Source organism: Bubalus bubalis, chromosome 5 (genome assembly GCF_019923935.1).
Source record: "Bubalus bubalis isolate 160015118507 breed Murrah chromosome 5, NDDB_SH_1, whole genome shotgun sequence".
In the NCBI taxonomy this organism is placed as follows: domain Eukaryota; kingdom Metazoa; phylum Chordata; class Mammalia; order Artiodactyla; family Bovidae; genus Bubalus; species Bubalus bubalis.
The window spans coordinates 126,599,167-126,623,063 of NC_059161.1; the positions used below are offsets into that span (position 1 = coordinate 126,599,167).

The following is a 23,897-nucleotide window of genomic DNA, read 5'->3' on the forward strand; positions in this document are numbered from 1 at the left end:
ACACATCTTTTTTTCCCAGCTACTTAAGAAGTAAAACCCCCAAGGTGACTTGGACATTGACAAATGCTGTTATTTCCAGTTTCTCTGATGGTTTGACTGGGCTTCTTTTGGAGGATAAACTGATCGAAAATTTGCATGTTGATAGAACATGTAATATTGCTGAGTACTGCTTTTGCCAGTATCCAAGAAGAAAAGTAAGTGTATGTATGTATATTCTAGTAAAAACCTTTAGGGGAATGAAAATGTGCTTTTTCTGTAATGTCTGAACTCAGATTATTTCTCTTCAGGATGGTGTTGGGATGCCTGTCTTCATCCTGAATGTCACAGAGTGATTTTGCTGCTTACACCAGTTTTTTCTCTTATAGAATTGTGGCACCATCATGATTAGTTGTGCAGCAAGCACACTGAACAGTTGATTATTCCAAACAGTATGCAGAAAAGCAGGGGGTGTTGATGGAAGAGATCCAGCACTGTAACTCATTTCTCAGCCAGTTGGTTTTTTGGAGGACATATTTGTGGTTGAGTAAGTGTATCCTGACTCAGGATTTTAGGATCATTCTGTACATACTAAGTATTTGACATTAGTTCTGAGGGAACTTTTAGGGGAGAAGTTCACTTTGTGTTGTATATCCCTCTGCTTTTGAGCATTCTGCCTTCTCAGCTGTCTTTTTTTCTTTTTTTAAAATCAGAGACTTAGATGTGAATAAGCTTCTTGCAAAATTTCTATTTATGGATTACTCTGTCTTGTTGGAATTACTGTGATCTGCTAATGTTTTGTATATATAGAAAGTGTTCTTTGTGCTGTTGGTCTCTGCATAAGTTGATCTTCAGTTAGCTCAGAAATATTTGGAGGCTGAACTGTCAACAAAAGAAATGCAAGCTTTTCAGCTATGTAGTTGATAAGTACACGTTCTTTGTAATACAGTAACACAGTTGTGTTAAAATTAAGCATGTGTCTTCCTTTATCCTTGTCCTCAAGCCTCTTACTATTTTAGGGGCAGCAGGTGTGTCATCTAAAGGTAGAAACGGGCCCAAGGGTTAGTCACTGTAAGGCAGTGATTCCTCCTATTTTTGTACTACCTTAGGATGTTGCCATTAAAATCTCATGAGATGTAATGAAGTTACCACATTTTTCTAAACAAACAACTTTTATTTTTGAAAAATGTTATTCACCCTCTGTTAAGGAGAGAGAGCCTCAGTAATCCAGTGGGGACGAGTTTAGTTCAGTTCAGTTGCTCAGTCATGTCCGACTCTTTGCGACTCCATGGACTGCAGCACGCCAGGCTTCCCTGTCCTTCACCATCTCCTGGAGCTTGCTCAAATTCATGTCCATTGAGTCAGTAATGCCATCCATCCATCTCATCCTCTGTTGTCCCTTTCTCCTGGCTTCAATCTTTCCCAGCATTAGGGTCTTTTCTAATGAGTTGGCCCTTTGCATCAGATGGCCAGTGTATTGCTGCTTCGGTTTCAGCATCAGTCCTTCTAATAAATATTCAAGGTTGATTTCCTTTAGGATTGACTGGTTTAATCTCCTTTCAGTCCAAAGGACTCTCAAGAGTCTTCTCCAGCACTGCAGTTCAAAAGCTACAGAGATCACTGCTACAGAGGAGCAATATAGAATCTAGATCCATAGTCCTTGGCACTTAGTAGATGTTCAGTAAAGTTATATTGAATGAGAAAACATTTCTTCTCTTAAGTCGAGCCTTCACCAACCATTCTACTACTCCTTCCTCTTGGACTTTAATAAATTCTGTACCTACCTGTCTTAATACATATCACATTAATGGTAATACTGTAATTTACTTACATGTCTGTCTCCCCCTACTGGCCAGAAATCTTAGCGCTAGACTGTGCCTTTTATCTTTGTATGCAGAGCATCTGGCTTTAACTCTATAATGAGTGCCCTGTTTTATGAATGAGTAAGTGTTCAAATAATTTTTATATCGCAAACACACGTACACACATAGAAAGGTGGTAGGCAGTGATTCATCTACATATGTACCTGCCCCATTGTGTGATCTTACAGTAATATCGGGTTTTCAAAAATATGGAAAGAAAGAAAATGAGAACAACACCTTCAAGTTTAGTTGATTTTTTGGATATATATGTATTCATACTTTTGTGAAGGGGACCAGTTGAGAACCCGAGCTTGCTTCTTTCTTTGAAGATGTATAAGAGCTTATTAAGCACTTATCAAGTAGGGATTTGGTGTGTGTTGGAAAGGTTCAGATGTAATCTGTATCGCTTTATAAATTGATAAAAAGATGCCCCCAAACTTTTTCTTTAAAGCAGTATCATGATGTGGGACATGAAAATATAGTTGTTACTTGGCTTCTTATACCATCACCAGCAAAGAGGCTGTGTAATTAAAACTTTTCTCTAAGGTTGTGAGGTAGATCTGCCTCAGATCAGAACTTAGAGACAGTAGGAAATGTGAATCTTGGTTTAAAAAAAAAATGTTGGCAGCGTCATCTTTACAGAAAGTGTGTGATAAATGTCCCTGACTACAAATATAGAGAATGAAAACAAATTTTAATTAACATATATAATAAATGTACTAGGTTCAAAGCACTCTTTGATGTAAAGTGGTCTGTGGTTAGAAATTGCAATATTTTTATTTCAGCCAAAATAACTGAATGTCCAGGAAGTTAAGTAAAAGCTAGAATTAGAAGTCAGGATTGGTGAAATGTTAAATAACATTTAAAGGAAATGTTGTATCCCTTAGCACGTATCAGAAACCTCCCTCCCTTGGGAAGATATTTTGCTGATCTTTGTACCAGGCATGGTGTTCTGGTTTATAGACTGCTTCGTTGCCAACAGCCCCACCACTTCACCTCCTTGCTCTGCCGGAGCCATCTCAGTTGTCTGGGATCTCCTGTGACAGTTACTTCAGCTGCCCCAAGCCCCTGGTCTGGCCAGAGTTCGTTGCTTAGTGATTTCAGTAGTAGAGAGAGTAGTGGTTAAGACCACAGGTTCTAGAATTGGGTTCCAGTCCCAGCTGTACCACTTAATAGCTTTGTAACTTGGGCAGGTTACTTCTGTCCTTCATTTGCCTTTTGTCATACAGAAGAGAGGATAGTATCCTTAAATGTGTTAATACATGCAGAATGCTTGTTACAGTACTTGGCACATAGTCAACACTGGAATGTTAACTGCTGTTACTACTGTTACTTTGTCCTGGCATCATAGTTCACCTTCAAAGCAGTAGCCCTTCTGGGTGTCATTAATTAAAAAGCAACTGCCTTTTCATACTTGATACAATTTCTTCATTCTCTGACTCCTTTGATCCCTTGGGGAATGGTAATTGCCTACGCTCTCCAGAAATAACTGCCTTAACATCTGGTTGATTGAGATACATGGAGATTTGTTTAATATGGGGGGGCGGAGCGTGGGGAGAACAGGAGGATGATGTGGAAGTCCTTTGGAGGGCTGTCCTGCCAACCCACCACTCATGCCTCTCAGTGTCCCTGGTCAGGACAGAGGGAGGGCTATGGGTCAGCAAAATGTGAACACAGTATAAGGTGAGAGAGAGCAAGGCTGAGAATCAGGTGCTGAGGACTTTATTGTAGAGCACAAAGGGACCTTGTATTATTTACCTCCAAGGGAAAATTAGGATCTAGAGAGGTTAAATGATTCACTTAACTGCCTAAGATCACACAGTAAAGTGTCTGTAGTAGAATTGACAAGGGATAAGCTCTCCCTTTAGGTAGTTCGGCTTTCTTGTTTTTCTGTTTTCTAAAAGGGTAAACTTAGGTCAGTTTTACCTTTCTTCTTTGTAAAATAATTCCATCATATTTCCTGATTCTCCGAAGTTACCATAGGCAAAACCTATTTGATATAAAATGAAGGAATTATACAGTGACTCTTAAAGGGAGATTTTTGATATATTGCATTATTTTTAGAAACTGTAAGATATTTGCAACAAAACTTGCCATTCTAACCATTTTAAGCAAATTAATTCAGTGGTGTTAATTCAGAGTATTGTGCTGCCATCATTACTGTTTCCAAAACAAAATTACCCCAGATAGAAATTGCATAATCATAAAATTGTAACTTCCCATTCCTCCTCCTCCCAGCCCCTGATAATCTCTAATCTCTTTCTGTCTCTATGAATTTGTCTATTTTAGGTACCTCATAAGTGGAATCATACAATATCTTTTTGTCTGACCTGTTTCACTTAGCATAATGTCTTCAGGGTTTACTCATGTTGCTGCATGTGTCAGATCTTCATTTCATTTTATAGCTGAATAATATTTCGTTGTATATATAAATACTACATTTTATCTGTCAATGGAAATTTGGGGCTGTTTCCATCTTTTTTTTTTTTTTGACCGTCAAAAAAAATAATAATTTTGGCATTATGAACACTGGTGGTGTAGTGTCCGAGTCCCTGCTTTTGGTTGTTTTCTTTTGGTTCTAGAAGTAGAATTACTGAGTCATATGGCAATTCTGTGTTAAATTTTTTGAGGAATTGCTGTACTTTTTTTTCACACAGGCTGCAACCAGCAATGCATAAGCGTTCTAGTTCCCCACTTCCTTGATAACTCTTGTTATTTTGTGGGTTTTTTGTTTTTTTGTTTTTTCTTTTTTGGTGATAGGAATCTCAATGGATGTGAAGTAGTATCTCACTGTGGGTTTGATTTGTGGTGATGTTTGGCATCTTTTCCAGTGCATATTGACCATTTGGGTGTCTTCTTTGGAGAAATTCCTATTTAAGTCCTTTGCTCATTTTTGAATTGGGTTGTTTCTTTTGTTGTTGAATTGTAAGAGTCCTTTATATATGCTAGATCCCATATCAGATGTATGGTTTGCAGATATTTTCTCCTATGGTTTCTTTTCACTCTGTTGATAGTGTTTTTTGTACAAATTTTAAAAATTTTGATGAAGTCCAGTTTACCTGTTTTTTTCCCTTTTGCTTTTGATGTCATTAAAAAAAAATCCTCTTTAAAGCTAATGCTGTGAAGATTTTCACTTGTTTACTTCTAAGAATTTTATAGTTTTAGTTGTTACGTTGAGGTCTTTGATGTGTTTTGAGTTAATTTTTTGTACTAAATGAAATGGTTTAAGGTAAAGGTCTAACACATTCTCTTGCAGGCAGATACCTAGTTTCCCTTGCATCGTTTGTTGAAAATGTTTTTAATCTTAATAAACTCAAGTCTTAAAGCTACGTGTGGCTAGCAGCTAACATTTTGGACAGCTCAGATCTAGCTGATTGTTTAATTTTTCTCCTTTAATCTGTTAATGTGGTGAAAGACATTAGTCGATGGAGTGGAAATTCTCAGAACAAACAGACTGCTTTTGCGTTTCTGGCACAGCATGGTGGTTCCTGATACTTAAGAGCTTTTTTTAGTCACTTATCTATGTGTCCTTTCGTATCAAGTCAACTGAAATGGCGATGAAAATTCAGAAAAAAATTGTGCTTTCTCAAAAAATGTTATTACTCAAGATGTGGTCTGTGTCAAACTTTATTCTTATATCATAAAAATACATTGCTTTACTTAAATATGTGCATTGTATTAACCTTTTTTCTGTTATAGACTGCCCATCATTATTTTATATTGAGATAGAATTCATATGCTATTCAACTCACCCTTTTAAAGTGTACAACTCAGGGACTTCCCTGGTGGTCCAGTGGCTAAGACTCCACATTCCCAGCACAGGGGGCCTGGGTTCAGTCTTGTTCAGGGAACTAGATCCACATGCCACCACTAAGAGCTCGCATACCGCAACAAAGAGTGAAGATGCCACATCCTGCAATTCAGACCCAACACAGCCAAATAAATATTTTTTAAATACTAATAAAGTGCACAATTCAGTAGTTTTTAGTAGATCTACAAAGTTGTGAAAACATTCAAGTGAAGTCAATCAGTCGTGTCCAACTCTTTGCAACCCCATGGACTGAAGCCTACCAGGCTCCTCCATCCATGGAATTTTCCAGGCAAGAGTACTGGAGTGGGTTGCCATTTCCTTCTCCAGGGGATCTTCCCAACCCAGGGATCGAACCCAGGTCTCCCGCGTTGTGGGCAGATGCTTTCTTTACTGTCTGAGCCACCAGGGAAGTCCTGTGTGAAAACATTACTAGTATCTAATTCTAAAATATTTTCATGACCCCAGTACACATTAGCAGTTACTCCCCATCTCTCTTCTCTCCAGCCTATGTCTTTATAGATTTGCCTATTCTGTACATCAGATAAAGGCAATCATAAAATATATGGTCCTTTGTAATTAGCTTATTTCACTTAGTGTTTTTGTTGAAGTTCATCTGTGGTTGCAGCATTTCTCAGTACTTCACTCCCTTCTATTATTGATTAACTATATTCCATTGTATGGATATATTGCTCAGTCCCTAAGTTGTGTCCAACTCTTTGCCACCCCATGGACTGCAGCACTCCAGGCTTCCCTGTCCTTCACCATCTCCCTGAGTTTGCTCAAACTTACTTCCATTGAGTCAGTAATGTCATTCAACCATCTCATCCTCTCTCGCCCTCTTCTCTTGCCCTCAGTCTTCCCCAGCATCAGGGTCTTTTCCAGTGAGTCAGCTCTTTGCATCACGTGGCCAAAGTATTGGAGCTCCAGCTTCAGCACCAGTTCTTCCAGTGAATATTCAGGGTTGACTTACCACACAGTTCAAAATCATCAGTTTTTTCAGCTCTCAGCCTCCTTTATGATCCACCTCTCACATCCATACATGACTGCTGGAAAAACCATAGCTTTGACTACACAGACTTTTGTTGGCAAAATGATATCTCTACTTTTTAATACACTGTCTAGGTTTGTCATAGCTATTCTTCCAGGGAGCCAAGCATCGTTTAATTTCAAGTGTGGCTGCAGTCACCGTCTGCATTGATTTTGGAGCCCAAGAAAATGAAATCTGACAGTTTCCACATTTTCCCCATCTATTTGCCATGTAGTTATAGGACCAGACGCCATGATCTTCACTTTTTGAAAGTTGAGTTTTAAACCAGCTTTTTCACTCTCCTCTTTCACCTTCATCAAAAGGCTCTTCAGTACCTCTTCACTTTCTGCCATAAAGTGGTATCATTTGCATATTTGAGGTTATTGATATTTCTCCCCACAATCTTGATTCCAGCTTGTGCTTCATCCAGCCCAGCATTTCTCATGATATACTCTGCATATAAGTTAAATAAGCAGCGTGACAATATACAGCCTTCAAGTACTCCTTTCCCAATTTTGAACCAGTCCATTGTTCCATGTCCAGTTGTAACTGTTGCTGCTTGTCCTGCATATAGGTTTCTCAGGAGGCAGGTAATGTGGTCTGGCACTCCCATCTTATTAAGAATATTCCACAGTTTGTTTTGATCCACACAATCATAGGCATTACCATAGTCAGTGAACCAGAAGTAGATGTTTTTTTGGAATTCCCTTGCTTTTTTTATGATTCTGACAGATGCTGGTAATTTGATCTCTGATTCCTCTGCCTATTCTAAATCCAGCTTGTACAGCTGGAAGTTCTTGGGTCATGTACTGCTGAAGCCTAGCTTGAAGGATTTTGAGCATAACCTTGCTGGCATGTAAAAGAAGTGCAATTGTGTGATAATTTGAGCTTTCTTTGGTATTGCTTTTCTTTGGGATTGGGATGAAAACTGACTTTTCCAGTCCTGTAGCCACTGCTGAGTTTTCCAAATTTGCTGGCATGTTGAGTGCAGCACTTAAACAGCATCATCTTTTAAGATTTGAAATAGCTCAGCTGAAACTCCATCACTTCCACTAGCTTTGTTCGTAGTAATGCTTCCTAAGGCCCACTTGACTTCACACTCCAAGATGTCTAACTCTGGGTGAGTGACCACACCATCATGGTTGTCTGAATCCTTAAGAGCTTTCTTGTACAGTTCTTCCATGTATATTTGCCACCTTTTCTTAATCTCTTCTGCTTCTGTTAGGTCCTTGCCAATTTTGTCCTTTATTATGCCCGTCTTTGCATGAAATGTTCCCTTGGTATCTCTAGTTTTCTTAAAGAGATCTCTAGTCTTTCCCATTCTGTTTTTTTCCTCTGTTTCTTTGCATTTTCCACTTAAGAAGGCTTTCTTATCTCTCCTTGCTGTTTCTGGAACTCTGCATTCAATTAGATATATCTTTCCCTTTCTCCTTTGCCTTTCACTTTTCTTTTCTCAGGTATTTGTAAGGCCTCCTCAGACAACCACTTTGCCTTCTTGCATTTCTTTTTCTTGGGGATGGCTTTGGTCACCACCTCCTGAACAGTGTTACGAACCTCCAGCCATAGTTTTTCAGGCACTTTGTCTACCAGATTTAATCCCTTGAATCTATTCATCACCTCCACTGTACTGTAAGGGATTTGATTTAGGTCATACATGAATAGCCTAGTGATTTCCCCTACTTTCTTCAGTTTGAGCCTGAATTTTGCAATAAAGAGCTGATGATCTGAGCCATAGTCAGCTCCAGGTCTTGTTTTTGCTGACTATACAGAGCTTCTCTATCTTCGGCTGCAAAGAATATAATCAGTCTGATTTGGATACTGACCATCTGGTGATGTCCCTGTGTGGAGTCATCTGTTGTGTTGTTGGAAGAGAGTGCATGGATATATACTATATTTTATTTTCCCATTTGTCATCACCCATTTGTTATCACCCATTGGTTATAATGAATAATGTTGCTATGAACATTAGTGTGTGTGTTTTTGTGTGGACATGTTTTCATTTTCTTGGATAGATTAGATACTTAGAAATGAAATTTCTGGGTCATATGGTAACTCTCAACCAGTTTGAGGAACTGCAAGACTCTTCTATAGAGTTGTTTTGTTCTGTATTCCCACTGGGTTCCTTGGTGGCGCTATGGGAGGCTGTATGAGGCTTTTGCTTTTTTCACATTCTCACCAGCATGTATTACCTAGTAGGTGTTAAGTAGTTTCTCATTGTGGTTTTGATTTGCATTTTCTTAATGACTGATGAGCTGAAGACTAATGATGTTTTATGTGCTTATTGGCCAGTTATATATCTTTGAAAAATACTCATTCAAACCTTTGTCCATTTTAGTTTTATTTTTTGTCTTTTCAGTTTTACGTTGAAAGAGTTCTTTCTTTATATATCCTGGATATTAGGCCCTTATGAGATATATAATTTGCAAATATATTCTCTCATTCTATAAATTAATTGCTTTTTACTTTTGTTGGTGTAGTGTTTTTGAAGTTTTAATTCTGAAGAAGTCCAGTTAATCTGTTTTGTTGTTCCTTGTGTTTTTGGTGTCTTATTTAAGTAACTATTGCCTAGTCTAAAATCATGAATATTTGCACTGTGCTTTCTTCTAAGAATTCCAAAGTCTTAGCCTTTACATTTAAGTCTGATCCATTTTGAGTTAGTTTTTTTTTTATAAGGTATGAGGTAGAGATCAGGTTTAATTCTTTTACACGTCCAGTCTTTTACATGTTGTCCAGTTGTGCCAGCACCATTTAAAATCTTTTTTAGTTTTTGAAATTTTTATAGTTTTTAAAGGTTACTTTCCCTTTATATTGGGTATACATCCTTGAGCCTGTCTTACGTTCAGTAGTTTGTATCTCCTGCTCCTCTACCTATGTTGCCCCCTCACTGGTAACCACTAGTTCGTTCTCTGTATCTGTGAGTCTGCTGCTCTTTTGTTGTAGACACTAATTGGTTATGTTTATTAGATTCCACATATAAGTGATATCATACAGTATTTATCTTTCCCTGACTTACTTTACAAATCGTAATGCCCTTCAAGTCTATCCATGTTGCTGTAGATGGCAAAATGTTATGTGTAGTTGTGGCTAAGTAGTATTTCACTGTGTGTGTGTGTCTACACACACACATATATTGCCATTCGTTTATTTTTGTTTTTGTTTTCCCTTGCCTTTGGAGTCAGATCCAAAAAGAAATTGCTAAGGCTAATGTCAAGGAGCTATTGCCTAGAAGTTTAATGGTTTCAAATTTATATTTAAGTCTTTGAACCATTTTGAGTTAATTTTTGTGTATGGTAAAAGGTAGTGGTTCAGTTTCGTTCTTTCGTGTGTAGCTGTCCGCTTTTCCCAACGCCATGTATTGAAGAGACTGTCCTTTCCCTATTATGTGTTCTTGCCTCCTTTGTCATAAATTAATTGACCTTGTATGTGAAGAGGTTATTTATGTGTGCAAATGAATGCTTTCTAAAAATGATTGTTGTGGGAAACCATATTTATTTCAGTGGTATTGCTCTTGCTTTTTGACATGCTTGGAACTCATCTTTTGGAGTTCTTTTCTAAGACACATGTGAAATAAGGTGAGGAAGAGAACTGAGTGATGCCTTTCAAAACACAAACCCATTTAAGAAATTGTCAGTGAAAATAACCAGCCTCCCTTCAAATATAAAAGTACCTAAAAGTATTTTTGAGCATTGGTGGCATTTTTAGAGTAAGAGGTCTACTAAAAATACATCTTTTGGCCTTTAAGGTGTGACTTATGGCAACAAACTGCTAGGTAAGAGTCTTATAAGGTTTTTTTTTTTTTGCCAAACTTGGAAAAGACAACAGGTATTCATCAGTGTTTCTACCTAAAACTGGTAAATTGAATCTCACTCTCCTCTGGTGTGTAACCATCAGTTTTATTTACTTTAATTTTAATTTCTTATTTCTGCTCTTCCCCTGGTCCCATTCCCTAAGAGACTTTTCTCCAGTGTCTCATTTTCTTAACGTGTTTATATAAATTCTGGTGCTGTGTAATCGATTCTAGATCATCAGTATTTAAATTTTAGGTTTGGTGGTTCTTAGCACATACTGGGGTGGGGGCCTTTGGCACCTCAGTCCCCAAGTCCATACTCCTTCCCACCCGGACCTCTCCTACCCGTTGGAAGCTCAGTTGATGAGCACCGCGGCAGGCGTGGGAATGGGCAGCAGAGGCTGCGGGGAACCTCACCAGGAATCTAAGATCCAAACCAGCCTCTTTTTCCATTCCCAGTTTTATTTTTTTTTAACCCAAGGCATGCTGTGCTCCCTGTTTTCTTCTGTTTGTGTTGATTGGGAGAGGGGTATTCTGAGTGGGGTGGTAGATATTTTTTCTTCATTTAAACTATTTTAATACTCAGAGGGATATGGGAAAGGTAAAGTGAGGAGCTCCACTTGGGTGTAACCAGGTGGTGGTAGGGTCTGGGCCAGGCAGGCCCTTTTGTAAGTAGTGGAGTGTGTTCTTTCTCTCCCTCCCTGCTGTGCTTCTTCCAGTGGGACCATAGCTCTTACCTTTAGCTGTACGTGGGGCTCAAGTTAGATTGGAAGGAAGCCATGGAATGTCTCTCTGAAAATCCTTCTTTTTCTAGTCTTCCTTCTGAGATTCAGCTTCTGATTTTCTCCTATGACACACGCATCTTTCCCCAATATCTTGAACCCTGGGGTTTTATGTTAACAGGGCTTCCCTGGTGGCTCAGGTGGTGAAGAATCTGCCTGCACTGTGGGAGACCTGGGTTGGGAAGATCCCTTGAGGAGGGCATGGCAACCGACTCCAATGTTCTTGCCTGGAGAACCCCCCTAGACAGAGGAGCCTGGTGGACTGCAGTCCATGGGGTTGCAAAGAGTTGGACACAATGGAGCGACTAAGCACTGTACACCCTGGAGCTGGGCTCCTTTACCGTCGCCTCACACAGGTTGTCCCATGTGTTACAGAAATTTCAGCAAATTTTAATACTGGCTAAAGTAAACTATACCAAAAGGTAAATTTGCAGCATGAGCAACATGTTATCTTAAGAAAAAAATTAAAACAGGCAGCTTACCAAGATAATTCACATACCATAAAATTCACCTGTTTAAAGTGTACAACTCAGTGGTTTTTAGTATATTCAGGGTTGTGTAGATGTCACCACTGTTTAGTTCTGGAACATTTTTAATTGTTCCCCAAAGAAACCCACATTGTTAAGTTACTTTCTATCTCTCCATCTCCCCAGCCCCTAGTATCCACTAATCTACTTTCTGTCTCTGTGGATTTGCCTATTCTGGACATTTCATGAAAATGAAACTGGCTTTTTGAGGGTAGTGACTGAGTGTGTGCAGCTGCCCCAGGAGCCAGAGCTGTTAACAGCTCCTCCTCTTCCACTTCCTGTTGTACACAGTGAAGGTTGTGTGTACAGCAAAAAATTAAAATAAAAAATGAAATTATGTAATACACAGTCTGTTGTGTTTGGCATCTTTCACTTAGTATGTTGTTCTCAAGATTCTTCCATGTGTAGCACATAACGGTACTTTGTTCTTTTTTGTGGTCAAATAATAATCCATTGTGTAAATATACCACATTTTGTTAATCCGTTCATCAACTGACTGACCTTTGGGTTGTTTCTGCCATTTGGCTGTTACAAATAATGTTCTGCTGTGAACATCTGCACTTTAGATATGTTTTTAATTCTTTTGGATGTACACCTAGGAGGAGAATTGCTGAATCATGATTTACTGTTTAATGTTTTGAGAAACTGCCAAACTTTTCCAGAATGGCTGCAATGTTTTACATTCCCATCAACATTGTGTAAGGGTTCCAGTCTCTCCACATTCTCTTCAACACTTGTTATTGTCTGCCCTTTTTGGTAATAGCCATCCTGCTGGGTGTAAAGTGGTATATTGTTGTGGTATTAATTTCTATTTTCCCTAATGACCAATGATCCTAAGCACTTTTTATATGCTTGTTGACCATTCGTATATTTTCCTTTGGGAAGACATTATCTTTAATGCTAAGTATTGGTGGTCTGCTCTTTGGAATGCTGTTGTTTAGGTTAACTTTATCTGCTGTAAAAGAGGTTTTGCTTCATTAATTAGAATGTTTTAGTCTATTCTCAAAGGTTGTTTTAGAAAGCTAATCCAGAAGTAACCTTCCCCATAAAAAAATTATGTTTTGTATCCTGGTCTGTAAAGTCTATAAAGACAGTTTGTCCACCCTCTGATAAACAATGGTAGATAAATAAAATGTTTCGTAGGACTTATCCTGGTGGTCTGGTGGTTAAAACTTCGTGCTCCCAATGCAAGGGGTGTGGGTTCAATCCCTAGTCAGGGAAATAAGATCTCATATGCTGTGTGGTGCAGCCAGGAGAAAAAAATGTTTAGTAGGCCCTATTTGGTCATTTGGTTTTTGTTGTAGATTTATCTGTAGGCTCAAAGAGTTAGCAGTGTAAAATTTACAAGTGGGGAACTTAGTGACTCATTTTAAATTTCGTACATTGTGAGAATATTAGCTGACCTTTATTTGAGAAAAAGATCTACAAAGCAAGGCAAATGGATGCTTAACGTAGCAACTGAAAATCTTGAAAAGGTATATGATTTCATCCTTCTGTCCCTCTCTCCCCAGCGTGGTACCATGCGACGACGCTATGAAGATGATGGCATTTCAGATGATGAAATTGAAGGAAAAAGAACTTTTGACTTGGAAGAGAAACTCCACACCAACAAATATAATGCAAATTTTGTTACTTTTATGGAAGGAAAAGGTCAGTATCATTTGGATTCAGACCTGCAGCCGCTTGATGTAGGAGGTTGTAGACTCCAGGAGCTGTGGGCTCAGCATGTCTGCAGCCAAAATACTGCCTGTTAATGCTGTGATGCTGTTTATCTTTATTTTCTCTTCTTACACAATGCCACTCATGCACCAGCCTCCCCCGGTCCCCCAGTCCTACCCCATGAGTCATTCTCTGCTATATTGGAAGAAGCAAGCGTTTATTAGGACAGGAATGTTGGGATTTTTTCCCCTAAAAGCCTCTAACTTCTCTTATCCCTTGGTTTGGGTTTAATTAAGAATAGTTCAATAACAATTCCTTTATGCATGTACCTGCACCACCATGACTGAGCTCCATGTGTGTCATGCAGCTTGTTCTTTGGCAAACTGACAAGGATGTCATGGTGTGTATTGCAGGGGTCAGAATTAAGTGTTAGGCTGTTAAGGCATAGGATGTGGTTTCTGCTTGGGATTTATGAGATGACTCAATAGTACTATCCCCTGTTGGTTAAATTCTGAATGATTGTGGAAATCTCTTATCTATTATGTAGGTCCTTTTATCTTTTTCCAGCTAAACCTTTTGGCCTTTCTAACAATTGTTTTCTTACGGTGACAGATTTTAATGTAGAGTATATCCAGCGGGGTGGCTTAAGAGATCCTCTGATTTTCAAGAATTCCGATGGACTTGGAATAAAGTAAGTGTTCACTGATTGGGTTTGGCTGCAAAGTGGCCACATTACACACAGGGCTATAGACAGTGCAGTATTGATAATCCAAAGCATAAATCATTGAAACTATCTGAAGTGTGTTGTTATATGTAAATGAGAAAATATAGATGAACTATAAAGAAAATAAATCTCCTGAAATCTATCACCCTGAATAATCCCTATTAACCTTTTCTCATATATTCTTTTTTCCTACATATATATGTACATCTGTTTATATATGTATAAACATGTTTATATATGTATAAATGCTTATATTTAAAGTATATTTTTTTAATCCTCAATTTGAAGATTGATGGGGCTTGACTGGGGAGTTCTTAGTTCTTTAAAAAAAACTCACCCTGACTAGAGTAGTTGTGTTTCCCATTATACTTACTGGTGTTTGTTTCATAGGATGCCAGATCCAGACTTCACTGTGAATGATGTCAAAATGTGTGTGGGTAAGTGTTACACTCAAGGCCTTTGTTTTTGAGGCAAAGATCTAAGATTTACAGCTGAGTCTTAAATCTCTTACTGAGATTTTAAGGTTTAGGAGCATTAAACTATATATTTATTTGAAGTATATACTACTTGAAATACTGTCTTGATTAGATACTACTATTTAGCAACTGAGAATTTCCTCAAAGGGAGTTACTGAAATTGCTTCATTGAGTACTTCTCATTAGACCACAGCATCTGAACATCTGCCTCTTTCCTACCTTCCAGTTTTATCTCTGTGCGTCCTTCCTTCTCTCCATGAAGAGCCTACCTTCCAGGGTAAAATTTCAAAAGTAGAATTATATTTCTCTGAGTCAAGAATGAAACCTCATTTATGATTCTCATCCTTCCCTAAAAGCCATAGAGAAATTTCCAGAAAATTTTCACTAACGCTACATTTGGTTATAGAATGTGGTCCACTGGAGAAAGGAATGGCAAACCATTTCAGTATTCTTGCCTTGAGAACCCCATGAACAGTATGAAAAGGCAAAATGATAGGATACTGAAAGAGGAACTACCCAGGTCGGTAGGTGCCAAATATGCTACTGGAGATCAGTGGAGAAATAACTCCAGAAAGAATGAAGGAATGGAGCCAAAGCAAAAACAATACCCATTTGTGGGTGTGACTGGTGATAGAAGCAAGGTCCCATGCTGTAAAGAACAGTATTGCATAGGAACTTGGAATGTCAGGTCAATGAATCAAGGCAAATTGGAAGTGGTCAAACAGGAGATGGCAAGAGTGAATGTTGACATTCTAGGAATCAGCGAACTAAAATGGAGTGGAATGGATGAATTTAACTCAGATGACCATTATATCTACTACTGCGGGCAGGAATCCCTTAGAAGAAATGGAGTAGCCATCATGGTCAACAAAAGAGTCTGAAATGCAGTACTTGGATGCAATCTCAAAAACGATAGAATGATCTCTGTTCGTTTCCAAGGCAAACCATTCAATATCACAGTAATCCAAGTCTATGCCCCAACCAGTAACGCTGAAGAAGCTGAAGTTGACCGGTTCTATGAAGACCTTCTAGAACTAACACCCAGAAAAGATGTCCTTTTCATTATAGGGGACTGGAATGCAAAAGTAGGAAGTCAAGAAACACCTGGAGTAACAGGCAAATTTGGCCTTGGAATACGGAATGAAGCAGGGCAAAGACTAATAGAGTTTTGCCAAGAAAATGCACTGGTCATAGCAAACACCCTCTTCCAACAACACAAGAGAAGACTCTACACATGGACATCACCAGATGGTCAACACCAAAATCAGGTTGATTATATTCTTTGCAGCCAAAGATGGAGAAGCTCTATACAGTCAACAAAAACAAGACCAGGAGCTGACTGTGGCTCAGATCACGAACTCCTTATTGCCAAATTCAGACTGAAATTGAAGAAAGTAGGGAAAACCACTAGACCATTCAGGTATGACCTAAATCACATCCCTTATAATTATACAGTGGAAGTGAGAAATAGATTCAAGGGCCTAGATCTGATAGATAGAGTGCCTGATGAACTATGGGCGGAGGTTCTTGACACTGTATAGGAGACAGCGATAAAGACCATCCCCATGGAAAAGAAATGCAAAAAAGCAAAATGGCTGTCTGGGGAGGCCTTACAAATAGCTGTGAAAAGAAGAGAAGCAAAAAGCAAATGAGAAAAGGAACGATATAAGCATCTGAATGCAGAGTTCCAAAGAATAGCAAGAAGAGATAAGAAAGCCTTCCTCAGCAATCAATGCAAAGAAATAGAGGAAAACAACAGAATGGGAAAGACAAGAGATCTCTTCAAGAAAATTAGAGATACCAAGGGAACATTTCATGCAAAGATGGACTCACTCGATAAAGGACAGAAATGGTATGGACCTAACAGAAGCATAAAATATTAAGAAGAGGTGGCAAGAATACACAGAAGAACTGTACAAAAAACATCTTCATGACCCAGAGAATCACGATGATGTGATCACTCATCTAGAGCCAGACATCCTGGAATGTGAAGTCAAGTGGACCTTAGAAAGCATCACTATGAACAAAGCTAGTGGAGGTGATGGAATTCCAGGTGAGCTATTTCAAATCCTGAAAGATGATGCTGTGAAAGTGCTGCACTCAATGTGCCAGCAAATTTGGAAAACTCAGCAGTGCCCACAGGACTGGAAAAGGTCAGTTTTCATTCCAATCCCAAAGAAAGGCAATGCCAAAGAATGCTCAAACTACTGCACAATTGCATTCATCTCACACACTAGTAAAGTGATGCTCAAAATTCTCCAAGCCAGGCATCAGCAGTACGTGAACTGTGAACTTCCAAAGATGTTCAAGCTGGTTTTAGAAAAAGCAGAGGAACCAGAGATCAAATTGCCAACATCCGCTGGATCATGGAAAAAGCAAGAGAATTCCAGAAAAACATCTATTTCTGCTTTATTGACTATGCCAAAGCCTTGGACTGTGTGGACCATAATAAACTGGAAAATTCTGAAAGAGATGGAAATACCAGGCCACCTGACCTGCCTCTTGAGAAACCTGTATGCAGGTCAGGAAGCAACAGTTAGAACTGGACATGGAACAACAGACTGGTTCCAAATAGGAAAAGGAGTATGTCAAGGCTGTATATTGTCACCCTGCTTATTTAACTTATATGCAGAGTACATCATGAAAAACGCTGGGCTGGAAGAAGCACAAGCTGGAATCAAGATTCTCGGGAGAAATATCATTAACCTCAGATATGCAGATGACACCACCCTTATGGCAGAAAATGAAGAGGAACTAAAAAGCCTCTTGATGAAAGTGAAAGAGGAGAGTGAAAAAGTTGGCTTAAAGCTCAACATTCAGAAAACAAAGATCATGGCATCCGGTCCCATCACTTCATGGCAAATAGATGGGGAAACAGTGGAAACAGTGTCAGACTTTATTTTTGGGGGCTACAGAATCACTGCAGATGGTGACTGCAGCCATGAAATTAAAAGACACTTAGTCCTTGGAAGGAAAGTTATGACCAACCTAGATAACATATTGAAAAGCAGAGACATTACTTTGCCAACAAAGGTCTGTCTAGTCAAGGCTATGGTTTTTCCTATGGTCATGTATGGATGTGAGAGTTGGACTGTGAAGAAAGCTGAGCGCCGAAGAATTGATGCTTTTGAACTGTGGTGTTGGAGAAGACTCTTGAGAGTCCCCTGGACTGCAAGGAGATCCAACCAGTCCATTCTAAAGGAGATCAGTCCTGGGTGTTCTTTGGAAGGAATGATGCTAAAGCTGAAACTCCAGTACTTTGGCCACCTCATGCGAAGAGCTGACTCATTGGAAAAGACTCTGATGCTGGGAGGGATTGGGGGCAGGAGAAGGGGACGACAGAGAATGAGATGGCTGGATGGCATCACTGACTTGATGGACGTGAGTCTGAGTGAACTCCGGGAGTTGGTGATGGACAGGGAGGCCTGGCGTGCTGCGATTCATGGGGTTGCAAAGAGTCGGACACAACTGAACGACTGAACTGACTGACTTAACTGACATTTGGTAACATGGCTAAGGTTTGAAACTTCATAAACTGCGAAGTAAATACATTAAAATCTCTCTTCATCAGTGATTGGTTAACTTAAGTCTTTAATCAGATTTGTATTTCATTATATTCAAAATGTACGGGGAAAAAGGCAAATTAGAGCAGTATAATTAAAGAAGGAAACTTCTGGTGTCACTTATGAAAGTCACTCAGTCATGTCAGACTCTTGGCAACCCCATAGACTGTAGCCTGCCAGGCTCCAGGGATTTTCCAGGCCAGAATACTGGAGTGGGTTGCTGTTCCCTTCTCCAAGGGCTCTTCCCAACTCAAGGATCGAACCCTGGTCTCCCACATTGCAGGCAAATTTTTTACCATCTGCTCATCATTGGTGTTCAGTGTGGCCCTGAGACATGCCAGGATCCTCAGGAATTCAGAGATGGTTACTCTCATATACATGATAAGTCAGTAAAGTGGATAAAAATGTTTTAGAAATGTTTCTAACAGAACGTGAAACGAAAGGCGCTTTGGGCTTCCGTTGTGCCTTGTCCTCTGTGCTGAAGCTTCAGTGCAGGCTTCCTCTTTGAAATGAAGTATTGCAGTACTGTCTATTGGCCACTTGAGGGCTTTTTTTAGACAACTGAAAAACTGTTTATCCAAGAAGTGAATGTCCGAGGTAGAGGAAGGTTCTCTAAATCCCTGTATTTTTCACTCCCCTACATGTTTTTGTGTTAGATTCCACTTTTCTTCCTGTCACTGTGTATTTCCTATTACTCAGCACAGTCTCTCGGGTGTAGTAGATACTCAGTAAATCTGTTTAGTAGTTACTCTTCATAAGGCAGGGTTCTCAGGGGGCTTCAGAAAACCTAATAGTAGAGTACTTATTGGTCTGTTACTTGACTTTTTTTTCCTAATGACCTCCAGGAAGTAATTCTTTGGATCCATAAGTTAATGGGCCACCACAGCTTTTCTCTATTGGTCAGGCATTCTCATGGGTTTATAGTCCACGGATGACTTGCATCAGAATCATATGTTCAGTTCAGTTCAGTCGCTCAGTCGTGTCCAACTCTTTGCGACCCCATGAATATCGCAGCACGCCAGGCCTCCCAGGCCTGTACCTCCTTGATCACTATTTTCTTAACTTTTCAGCTGGACTGCCTCTCCATATCTTCTCTTATGCTATTACCTCTGCTTGGAATTCACACTGTTGAATCTTGCAGAAATTCTGTTTAGTCCTCCAGGCCCAACTCAAATGTCTCCTCTTCCCTCTCTTTTTCTAAAAGCCTTCTCCGATCAGTCTAGTTAAAACAATTTTTTTCTTTTGATTTTTCATTTTTACTACCGTTTAATTAATTAGCGTCTATTTTATGTCAGACATTTTACTTCATTGACTAAATCCTCACATTGGCCCACAAAGGTGATATTATTCCCAAGTTAGAGAAGAAAATATTAAGGTTTAGAAAAATTAAATAACTTGCCTAAATAATATTAGAGCTGAGATTTAAACTTAGGTCTCTTTGACTCTGAGGCTGTTGTTTTCTCCCCCTGCTATTTTATGCTGCCTCTTTGGCATTCTGCCTTCTGTTGTGGTTATTACAGTTGGTTGAGAATCTTGTGTCCATTAAGATGTCTTTATCTTTCAGTAAATATTTATGGAATGTACGAAATTTATCATCTATGAATGGTACTTAGTACTTAAAATTGTTAGGATTGAGATATTGAATAAAGATTCAACGCCTGACCATGTAGTAAACATGCCATAGGGAGTGATTATTGTTTTTAGTATTAATCATTGTCATTTTCATTCTTTCTGATTTGATTTTCTGTTGATTACCTCTTTCAAGTGACAATTATTTCCTGTCTGTTTATTGCTGAATACTGTAAGGAAAAAAGGATAGTTTGTTTACTTTGATTTGTATCTTATATTCTTAATATATTTAAGGATATCAGTGGCTCAGTAGAAATGATGAGTGCGTCTTTCATGGCAGGGAGTCGTCGTATGGTGGATGTCATGGATGTGAACACACAGAAAGGCATTGAAATGACCATGGCTCAGTGGACACGCTACTATGAGACCCCAGAGGACGAGCGAGAAAAACTCTATAATGTCATCAGCTTAGAGTTTAGCCACACCAGGCTGGAGAACATGGTGCAGAGGCCCTCCACGGTTAGTCTAATCATTGTCTCCACATTGTCTTTGTCACCAGGAGGGTTGTTTATACACTGGGAGAAGTTCTTAAACATACCAGGATGAAGATGAAGATGAACAAGAAAATTTAACTTGTATTTAACTTGTATTATTTGAGGGTTCATCATTTCCAACATCACTTGATTATGTTATAGGGAGAGGCCATTCTGATAATTTTGGAACTTTGTCACTTGCATGTAATGGGGAAGAGTCTTAAAATTCACTCTGATAAGAACTGTAAATAGGAAGTTTGCCTAGTAAATTTCTATCCTGTAGGTTTATACTTGTAGAGACGCTTGGGAGAAAAATGATTTAGAGGCAGGTGAGTAGATGCTGTTGGATGATTAGTAGCAACAGATTGACAACCCAGCATGGGGGAAAGTTAGTTTTTGGTGCTTAACTTTCCTGAGGTAGATACTGATTTAACCTCTCTCTTATGAAAGTGGCTGTCTACAAGATCCTTTCCTTGAGGGGGATTGGTTTCACTTTTAAAATATACTTAGTCATTTTTGGACCACTTTTATTCCTGTCTCAGAACTCACTTGAGTCAAGTATTCCATCTGGAGCAATGGAATTTGGAATGTACTAATATTTTAAACATTATTTTAAAGTCTCAGTGTTGTATCCCATCTTCATTTAAATTATCCTAATTGTACCCTTTGACTTTCAAAGTTAAAATGTGGTTAATTGGTTATAATAATGTTTATATATACATATACATACGTACCTTCAACTTACTAGATAGTTGCATTATTATCACTAACACATTGGTATGCACAGACCAAGGGAAAATGTTCTGTCAGTGTGATGTAAAGAGATCTCCAGTCTTGACATGAAAGAAGAAATGAGGCAGAGAAGAAAGACCAGAATCCCAGGCAGGAGGAATAGTATGTGCAAAAGTAGGTGCAAGGAGAGTGAGCTGGGCAACTTTGAACTGTCCATTTTGGGTGGTAGCATGAAGTGAGGTTCTCTCTAGAGGAGAGAGATGGCTTCTGCTGTCATCCCAGCAGTAACTTAGAAGTAGATGAAGAAGTAGCAGATATAATGTGCAAGTTTGTTTGGTGATGGGGAAATTAGTTCATGGAAGGTGATGAGCTGTTTTTGTAGTGTGTGATTTGATTATGTCCCAGTTTGGCCCTGTATTGGTACAGAACAGGTAGAAACTGGTGATTATCCATCCTGGAGACTTGTTCTCAAACGGATGTGACCATTTAGCAAAAGGCCTATCCAGAGCCTAAAGAGTAACCTAAGAAGGAGGTATGAACACCTTACTACAGTATTCTTTTGGTAGTCAGATGATACCCAATAAAATCAAACAGAAAGAGGACAGAGAATGACTTACTGCTGCAGGTGAGAATTCTAGCCAGAAAGATCCAACTATCTCTGAGTGAACACTTAACAAAAAAATACTCATGTGTTCCTAATTTTTCCTGTTCCTGTCCAGACATAAGAACTTATAGTAAGTATATTGAACAAGTCAGTTATCCTTTATTCTGGTAAAGGCTTTCCAAAGGACAGTTCCAGGAGATGAGAGATCCTGGCCACTACACTAAGAGAGCAGAAATTAGGTTTTGTTTGATGAGAAGAAAGAAACCTGGAGCTCAGTCAGTGTTCCTAGGCCCAGTGGATGCTTGGTTAAAGCTGTTGGATCCCTGAGTGGAAATTCTTTGAAATGGGCCAGAAAGTGAATCTTCATAGTTGTTCCTCACTTGCTTATTTAAACTTGGATGTCATCAGTGACCCCTTCCAAAAACTCACGTTTTACATCTGAGTATCCACTCGATATTCGCCTATATCATTACACACAGATTGTATGCATTTATCTAGATATATTGGAGAAGGCAATGGCACCCCACTCCAGTAATTTTGCCTAGAAAATCCCATGGACGGAGGAGCCTGGTAGGCTGCAGTCCATGGGGTCGCTAGAGTCGGACACGACTGAGCGACTTCACTTTCACTTTTCACCTTCATGCATTGGAGAAGGAAATGGCAACCCACTCCAGTGTTCTTGCCTGGAGAATCCCAGGGACGGGGAAGCCTGGTGGGCTGCCGTCTATGGGGTTGCACAGAGTCGGACACGACTGAAGTGACGCAGCAGCATCTAGATATATGTTGTAAGGAAATAAATGATGAAATATATACAGACATAAGTTATAAAGCTTGCCAGATACATCTTTTTTATAGCCATAAGTTAGATATCTGTAGCACCAGTGCTTTGCTGAATCCATGGTTGTTTGACTCACACTTAGCTACTTAAGACTGTTTCTTGGAGTTCAGTGGTTGGGTGCAGACATTGGAAGATATAGGACATGTTACGATTCAGTGTAAAGTGTTTAAATAAGTTCATACTGTTTTCATTTCTCATTTCTTTCAGCACATATTATTTAAAACAGGTTCCTGGACTTCCCTGGTGATCCAGTGGTTAAGACTCCATGCTTCCGTTGCAGAGGGCATGGGTTCAGTCCCTAGTGGGGGAAGTTCCCCATGCTGCATGGTGTGGCCAAAGGAAAAAACCAGATTCCTAAACTCTGATAACATTATTTCAAAAAATTTTAACATGTTTTTACGTGTAATCCTCACAATATTCCTTTGAGGTAATTATCCTCATTTTACAGATAAGTTCCAGAGCCTCACAAAAGATCTTGAGAAAACGTGATAGACCTGGAACTCTGATTCCTAACCCAGTAGGTTCTATAGCACATTGCTCATATAAGGCTGCAAATCCCTATAGAATTCTTTTCTCCTCCCCTCTCCTTTCCTCCTCCCCTCTCCTTTCCTCCTCCCCTCTCCTTTCCTCCTCCCCTCTCCTTTCCTTTTCTTAAATGTTTGGTATCTTGGCTCTTGTAGCAGTTTGTCTTTCAATAAGTTTACAGGAATCTTCCAGAAAGTGCCTTTTATCTCCACCCTTCAACCCCCACCCCCGCCAGTATAGCTGGTTATGCCAGTCTGCCACACAGAGAGGGTTTTATTGGGTACTACTGCATCATTTAATGACTTTGTTTTGATTAGTGCTATCTTTGTGATCATGCTCATGGAACCATTAGTCTTTATTTTCACTTAATAATTATATCTATAATGTTTGCCTGTTGACCCCGAATTTAACAGAAGATTGTTTGCTTGCTGGAAGTTAAATTGTAGTCTTTCAGTATGTGTTTTGAGAATTTCTGTTTTTCTTGACTTGAGCATTCTCTTTAATCCCAACCTAAATGTTCTTCCTCCTTCTAAAGGTGGATTTCATTGACTGGGTAGACAATATGTGGCCAAGGCATTTGAAAGAAAGTCAGACTGAATCAACAAATGCCATCTTGGAGATGCAGTATCCTAAAGTGCAGAAGTAAGTGGCTTACCCTGCATTTTCCTCAGTGTGCTGTGGGAGACCAGAGTGATAGCAAGGAATGGGTCCTCCCTTAGCAACCTTGCTTCATGTCCCAAGACAGTCGAGTTTAGTTCCAAAGGAAGAGTGTATGTAAGAGCCCCATAGCCATGGTAACATAAAGGAAAACAAACTTTTCTTCTGATACTGTGATGACTTGAGATTGCATTCCTCTCACCAGCTGGGAGTTTATATCAGGTGGAAGATGGAGGGGAGTACAC

The 23,897-nt window shown here is 39.3% G+C and overlaps 1 protein-coding gene across 2 annotated transcripts in view; it reads left to right on the forward strand.

Annotated features, from left to right (window-relative positions):
- The window catches only part of KDM2A (lysine demethylase 2A), a 93,114-nt gene that overhangs the window by 37,573 nt on the left and 31,644 nt on the right, over nucleotides 1-23,897 (forward strand). For both annotated transcript variants that reach the window (XM_006072688.4, XM_044943760.2), the window contains 5 exons: nucleotides 13,284-13,422; nucleotides 14,044-14,122; nucleotides 14,546-14,592; nucleotides 20,104-20,282; nucleotides 23,531-23,637. In XM_006072688.4, the coding sequence (XP_006072750.1) occupies nucleotides 13,284-13,422; nucleotides 14,044-14,122; nucleotides 14,546-14,592; nucleotides 20,104-20,282; nucleotides 23,531-23,637 (551 nt within the window). The remainder of the gene's footprint in view (nucleotides 1-13,283; nucleotides 13,423-14,043; nucleotides 14,123-14,545; nucleotides 14,593-20,103; nucleotides 20,283-23,530; nucleotides 23,638-23,897) is intronic.